The 7,596-nt window shown below is 53.2% G+C and overlaps 1 protein-coding gene across 3 annotated transcripts in view; it reads left to right on the top strand.

Moving 5' to 3' along the window:
* GFRA2 (GDNF family receptor alpha 2) overlaps positions 1-7,596 on the top strand; it is a 93,656-nt gene that overhangs the window by 38,725 nt on the left and 47,335 nt on the right. For all 3 annotated transcript variants that reach the window (XM_012662941.1, XM_012662940.1, XM_012662939.1), the window contains one exon: positions 6,703-7,057. In XM_012662941.1, the coding sequence (XP_012518395.1) occupies positions 6,703-7,057 (355 nt within the window). The remainder of the gene's footprint in view (positions 1-6,702; positions 7,058-7,596) is intronic.

Raw genomic sequence — 7,596 nt, 5'->3', positions numbered from 1 at the left:
TGTGGGGCCTGTGCAGATGCACCAGAGGTTAAGCACGGCTGCTCAAATCAGTCACTTCCCTCTGAGAGCGCTGCACGCCACTGCCGGAATGGGAGATGGGGCAGAGGAATGCATATTTTTCTCTTAATAGCAGTGCATTTTAATATGTGTTAGAAAAATCCAGAACCAATGTAGATGTTATCATTTAGGATAAATCTAGGTAGGTATTGGAAAGTTAAAAGGCATTAGACAAATTCATTATTTAAGATTTAAGGGATTTACAGAAAAAATAAATTAAACATTAGCACAGGTGGTACTGTTAATATGGCCAAAGTGATGTAGGTGGTACTTGGGCAGCTGAAGTTTGGTAAACTCTGCTCAATATACACGTCAAATAAATATTTAAAGAATATGAGTTCGAAGAGCGCTCACATGCAGGTCTACTGGGGTGCCCCACTTTCTAGGGATAGCCCGGTGGTGCGGTTGGGTCTTTGGCTCAGGGCAGCACCCCAGGAGAGAAGGGTGAGGCAGGTAAGGGCTTGGCTGGGGTAGGGCTAGGGCGTGTGGCATGGGGCAGGCTGAGCCACAGCCTCTGGTCCTGTGTGGGGCCCTGCCACCTGTCTGCAGCTAGCTGCCCCTGCACCCTTGCTGAGGGATGTGGGAGGGGATAACTAAGCCAAAGAGTGTCCCCAGGGGCTGTGAAGATGAGTTTGCTGAGGTTTTGGAGAGTGCCAAGTGTTGGTAAATCCCACCTCCCTCTCCCTTGGGCAGCTGTTCACCGTTTACTCCTGGGAGACACAGGTGGGGTTGGAGCCGGAATGTGCGTGGAGGACGGGCTCTCCAGGGCCAGCCCAGCTCCTGAGTCCCTCTCAGGTCTCGTGTGGCCTCAGCTGTCTGTGCAGGGTGGAGAGGGAGGCAGAGGGGTGGGCTTCCTGAATCCACATCCCTGCCCTTTGCACATTTTAGTCCAGGGGCTGTGGCCCCAGCGCAGGGGGAGCATTGTGGGGCATCCTGGTGAGTGAGGTTTGTGTTTGGAGTCCCCTGCCTCCTTCTTCCTCCCCAGTGGGGACTCACCTTACCAACGGGAGGGACAGGAGCCTTAGGGTGGATGGAAAGGCAGTGGCTGATTGGGGAGGTGCTGGCCCTGTGCTGAGCCCTGACCCGACTGGCTCACTGGTGACACAAACCAGAGCGGGCGGCCTGCTTGGAGAGGTGGCTGGCAGAGGGTCAGAGCCTGGGTCTACCCGGGGTCCTTTCTCTATAGCGGAGTGAGCCCCCAGCATCCAGCCCGCTTGCGACCCCCTCTTCCCATGGGGGAGGATCAGAGGGGACCTCCTCTTGGTAACCAGGCAGTAGCTGCTTTTCTTGATTTTTTTTTTTTCTAGGAAATTTACCAAGTTTTGGCCCAGAGGTTTACATGTCCCACCCCCTAGCAAAGCTTTCACTATTCAAGCTCCAAATGGAAGGCACCGAGGCTGTAATTGCACCGGCATTAGCCCAGGAACATGCTGAGAGGAGCGGGAACAGGGCACATGGGGATCCTGGAAGCAGCCACAGGCCTAAATTAGCTGCTGTTCTGCTTGCAGTCACCGCCCTGCTCCTCTCTGGGGTCCCTCCTTGTCCTCTCTCCTCCACCTTGCCCCCAGGCCTCTCTGTTCCTCCCGAGGCCAACAGCCAGCCAGCCTTTGACAGGTGCATCCCACACTGGTCCCATAGAGGTGGTGTCCCCACAACAGCCTTTGTGTTGACAAGCGTCCTGGGGGCCTTCTGGCCCAGGCAGAAAGGTTTGATAGCAGCTCAGGCAATTGCTTGGGAGACCAAAAGCCCCAGCGTGGCTGTAGGCTCTTGCTTAGTGCTCCAGCGTCCTCTCTGGGCACCGCCTTTCTTGGTTTCCGCCTCCAGGCAACTGAATAGCTTGCAGTTCCTCCTAGCCTTGTCCCTGCTCCCCACTGCCCGCCACCCCCTTTCCGCTGTCTTCCCTTCCTCTGACTCATCCGGTAGGTTTCAGCAGAGACGTTGCTGCTTCCACGACCCCCAGGTCTGGGCAGCATGCCTACCTCTCTGCACCCCGACTTCCTCACCCAGAACCCACATTGGCTCGGCTGCAGCCTCAGTGTCTGGGCAAGTGCCTGGCATGTCATAGGCCCTCAGTAAAAATACGTTCATTGATTGACGAGGAAAACAAACCTTGAATCTCTTTCTGCCTAATTTCCCCCAACTCCTTTTTAAAAAAAGGCTTATTTTTTTTTTAGAGCAGTTTTAGGTTCACAGCAAAATTGAGAGGAAGGTACAGAGAGTTCCCACCTCCCCCCTGCCGCCGCCTCCCCCACTATCATCACCTCCCCGCAGAGTGGTGCATTTGGTACAATGGATGAACCTGCCTTGACACACAGTTGTCACCCAAAGTCCATAGTTTACGGGAGGGTTCACGCTTGGTGGTGCAGACTCGTGGGGTTTGGACAAATGCGTGGTGACATGTATCCTCCGCTACAGTATCACACAGAGCGGTTCCACTGCCCTAAAAACTTCTGCACTCTGCCTGCGTATCCCTCCCTCCCCGCTAGCTCCCGACAACCACCGATCTTACCGTCTCCGTGGTTCTCCCTCGCCCAGATGGCGTAGTTGGATCACGCGGGATGATGTGTGGCTTCTCTCCTGCCAGGCTCTGCCATGTCTTTTTGTGGCTTGATGGCTCCTCTGCTATCGTCACTGAATAGTAGTATTTGATTCTCTGGATGTGCCCACACCCTGCTTTTACTTTTACGACAAGAAGAGGGGCCCTTCGCTATTTCTGCTGTTGTTGGCCAGACACGGTGTTGGGGTGAGCGGCTTAGCCTTCATCAGTCACCCCCGACTTTCAGTTCTGAGCCCCTCTGGGCTGGCCCCACATGTGCTTGTGTCGGCTACTGTCACCTACTCTGTGCCAGTTGCGCCTCCTTAATGATATTAGCCACCGTTCTTTGAGCATTTATGATAACGTAGACGCTGGTCCAAGTACATTTCATTCTCTCCCTCATCAAATGCCTACTTAGCACCCGAGTATCAAACACTGGGGATCTGGGGCCCAGCAGTGAGCACAGCCGACACAGCCCTGCCTTCCTGGAGCTTGTATTTGATCCAAACGAACACTCGAGTAAGTAAGCACATACTATGGCAGATGGTGCTGAGTGCTGTAGGAAACACAGATCAGAGTAGGGGCAAATGGAGCGTGTGTGGGGTTATTGTTTGCAGAATGGTCAGGAAGGACTGACATACAAGGTAACATTGGAGCAGGGACCTGAAGGGAATGAGGAAAGTTGCAGTGTGGTCATGGGGGCGGGAGAGAGGCCACGGGAACAGCAAGTGCAAAGGCCCTGAGGCCAGGCCATGATTGGCATGTTCCAGGGAAGATTAACGAGGCAGGTGTGGCTGGAATGGAGTAGTGAGCTTGGGAAAAGGGGTTGGAGGTGAGGTCGTACAGGGCAGCGCAGGCTCCTAGAATTATATAGTACACATCCCTGACACATGTAATTCTAAATATTTTAGCAGTCACATTTAAAAAAGTAAAAAGAAATAGATGAAATTAATTTTAATACTACATTTTTTTTTTTTTTTTTGAGAAAGAGTCTCACTCTCTTGCCTGGGGCGAGTGCCATGGCGTCAGCCTAGCTCACAGCAACCTCAAACTCCTGGGCTCAAGCGATCCTCCTGCTTCAGCTTCCCGGGTAGCTGGGACTACAGGCACGCGCCACCATGCCCGGCTAATTTTTTCTATATATATTTTTTAGCTGTCCAATTAATTTCTTTCCATTTTTTGGTAGAGACGGGGTCTCGCTCTTGCTCAGGCTGGTCTCGAACTCCTGAGCTCAGAACGATCTGCCTGCCTCGGACTCCCAGAGTGCCAGGATTACAGGCATGAGTCACCGCGCCCGGCCAATACTACATTTTTTAAATAGCATATATCCAAGATATTATCCCTGCAACATTTAATCAAAGTAAACAATTATTAATGACATACTTTACATTATTTTTTTCTTATGAAGTTGTCAAAATCTGGTATGTATTTTAAAATCTTGTATGCACATTTGAAATGTACTAGCCACGTTTCCGGCTCAGTGGTCAAGTGTGGCTGGCGGCCACCATATTGGATGGAGCCTGAATGAGATGAGGAAGCCAATGGGTGCTCTGGGGCCCGAGAGCAACAGCTGCTGCCTTAGGTTCTAGGAGGTTCACTGCGGCTGCTGTGATGAGAGAAGATTGTCGTGGGCGGGGCGTGGGGGCACAGGCAGAACAGGGAGGCCCAGAAGGAGGCTCTTCCTAGGCACACAGTGTTGGCAGCTTGGCCCACGGTGGTTGCAGTGGAGGTGGTGAGGAGTGGCTGGATTCTGGATATATTCTGAAGGTAGAACTGCCAGGTTTTCTTGGGATGATGTGTGAATGAGAGAGGAGTCAAGGGAGCTCCAAGAGTTTGGGCTTGAGCTTCTAGAAGGGTGCACCTGTTTTCCACAGGATGAGGGTGACTGTCAGGGGTGGAGGGAAGCCTTTGGGGGAAAATCTGGGGTTTGGTTTTGGACGTGTTACGTGTGAGATGCAGGCATTGGGCTTGGAGCTGGAGTTGTCGAGCAGCCATCTGGACCAACGGGTCTGGGGCTCTGGGGGGAGGTCTGGCAGGGGGTATACATCTGATGGTGTTTCAGGCCACGAGGTGAGCTGAGGGCCCCAGTGAGCAGGTACACGTGGGGAAGAGGAGGCTGAGCCCTGGGTAGGGAAGATGGAACCAGCAAAGTGGGCTGAGTGAGAGAGTGCGGGGAGGCCTCAAGGAGCCCTGTGGAGGGTGGAAGGGGGTTCAGAAGCGGCGGGGGGAGGGATCGGCTGTGCCCAGGGCAGCTGATGGGCTGAGAAGATGAGGCCTGAGGATTCTGAGCCCTGGTGGGAGAGGTGGGTGGGTGCCAGGCAAAGTGGGTCCAAGAGGGAGCAGAAGAAGAGGACATAGCTGGTAGAGACAACTCGTTTGAGGAGTTTTGCTTTCAAAGGGAGCAGACAGCTGGGTTAGGAGCTTAAGGGGTGTGCATGATCCCGGGAAGGGCTTTTTGAAAATTAATGATGGGTGATGCAGTAGCTGATGGGAATGATCTAGAAGACAGGGCACAGTCATGATGCAGGGGAGAGAGAAAAAATAAGCTGTCTCGGTCATGTCCACAATGTCCCTGTGCGGTAGGTACTACTTTACAGATAAGGAAACTGAGGCAAAGAATGGTTCAGTCACTTGCCCAAGGTCACAAGGCTAATAAGTAGCAGGGCCAGGAGCTGAACGCTGATGGTTCAGTCCCAGAACGCTCAGCTTGACTCACTGTGCTGTTCTGCCCCTTGGCTTCCTAGCTGGAGCTGGGAGCTCTTCCAGAGTGGGGCCTCCTCTCCTGCCTTTATATCCAACACGGGGCCTAGCAGGGGCTGTGCAGAGGTGGGACTTGGTTGACCTTCAATGACCCAGTGCCAGAAGCGCTCGTCCACTGCCCACCCTGGGGAGGGAAGCGTGGCCTCTGTCTGCTGCACCCTGAGTCCTGCCCACCACGCCACGGGGCCTTGCGTGGAGAGCGTGGTGCTCAAGAGATATTGGAAAGCATTGTTAGGGTGGATGAAGAATGGATGAGAAGGCCACGGCTCATCCTAAACCCTAAGCTGACGGCTGTCCCCGGCATGCTGGGCTGCTGGGTATGATCAGGGCTCCTGCTGTGGTTTGCTGCCAGTGCACTGGGTGACCTGGGCAGACCCGCTGCCCACTCAGTGCCTCAGTTTCCTTATCTGTAAAATAAAGAGATTGAGTTAGCTGGCTCTTGCCAGAATGGCTCAGGAGGGCACATGTGTGCCATTTGTACCCTGGTCACTGAAGGACCCCATAATGAGACTTGTCCCATCCTGAACACCAATGCGTTGCTGCGGGGTGCTCAGGGGCCCCGGGGCCGGTCTTGGTTCAGCTTCCCTTGGGTGACTTTGAGCCAGTCACTTATCTCCCTCATTTGTACACAGGGCCATGCACACCTAGCTTTTTACCTTTTAGGCTTGTGATAGTTTTTTTTTTCCCCTTAAAACTCTCATGACAGATTAAGGCCTGTGATAAGTTTTATTTATTTATTATTTATTTATGTATTAATTTTTAGAGACAGGGTCTCACTCTGTCACCCAGGCTGGAGTGCAGTGGCACAATCATAGCTGACTGTAACAAACTCCTGGGCTTAAGTGATCCTCTCTGCTCAGCCTCCTGCGTAGCTGGGACTACAGGTGCACACCACAACACCAGGTTAATATTTTTTCGTTTTTGTAGAGGCAGGGGTCTCGAAATGTTGCCCAGGCTGATCTCGAACTCCTGGCCTCAAGTGATCCTTTCACTTTGCCCTCCCAAAGTGCTGGGATTGCAGGCTGTTCCCAGACTGTGACGAGTTTTATTAAGACCTTGGATTAATAATCGTCGTGGTAACAGCTCACCATATGTACAGCTCACCCCATACCAGGCGTGTCCCAAGTGCTTTATGAACCTGCGTATTAACTCCTTCAATCCTCACCACAATCTACTTCAGGAGGTAGGTCCTCTTAAGTGATCCCCGTTTCACAGATGGGGAAACTGAGGCAAAGAGCAGGCACAAGAAAGCATATTGAGTGCTGGGAGATGTCTCTCAGCGAGTGGGCAGTTGTGTCCTCCCACAGGGAGGCCGTGGCCTCTGACCTGCTCTCTCCTTCCTCCTGCAGGGACAGGGGCAGACCCGGTGGTCAGCACCAGGAGCAACCACTGCCTGGATGCTGCCAAGGCCTGCAACCTGAACGACAACTGCAAGAAGCTGCGCTCTTCCTACATCTCCATCTGCAACCGCGAGATCTCGCCCACTGAGCGCTGTAACCGCCGCAAGTGCCACAAGGCCCTGCGGCAGTTCTTCGACCGGGTGCCCAGCGAGTACACCTACCGCATGCTCTTCTGCTCCTGCCAAGACCAGGCGTGCGCCGAGCGCCGCCGGCAAACCATCCTGCCCAGATGCTCCTACGAGGACAAGGAGAAGCCCAACTGCCTGGACCTCCGCAGTGTGTGCCGGACTGACCACCTGTGCCGGTAAGAGTGATGCTGCTGCAGCTCTGGGGGCTGCCGGCAGGAGGGTGCTCGCAAGGCCAGGCTGGTGTCCCCCTTCTCTGCTTTCCTGGGGTCCATTGGCTTAGGACCCTGAACCCAGCAGAAAGGGTGTCAAAAAGGTTGAAACTGACTTGGACATGTGCAGAATGAATCGTCACCCATTCATTTCATTCATTCATTTCATTGCTTCATCCATTCATCCATCGGTCCACTTATTCATTCATTCATTCATTCAGCACAGGTTTATCATTGGCTGACTCTGTGCCCAGCCTCCTGTTGTAGGGAAACCAAGATGAACACCCCCAAGGAACCTATAATTTAAAATCATGGACTCCTAGAGCCTTGGAATCCCAGCAGAGGCCATGTGGCTATGAGGGAAGGTGCTCTTGTCAATCACAGAGCCAGTGCATTCTGAACCGAGATCTGAACCAGGGCAGTGTTGAGTGAGGAATCGGCTCTGGAGTCTGACAGTCCTGGGTTTGAAGCCTGACTTTATTTACTAGCTGTGTAACCTTGAGTGG

This window comes from Propithecus coquereli, unplaced genomic scaffold (assembly GCF_000956105.1).
Source record: "Propithecus coquereli isolate 6110/MARCELLA unplaced genomic scaffold, Pcoq_1.0 Scaffold79, whole genome shotgun sequence".
Taxonomy (NCBI): Eukaryota; Metazoa; Chordata; class Mammalia; order Primates; family Indriidae; genus Propithecus; species Propithecus coquereli.
The sequence above is the reverse complement of the archived record's forward strand: the minus strand, read 5'-3'. Positions and strand labels throughout refer to the sequence as shown.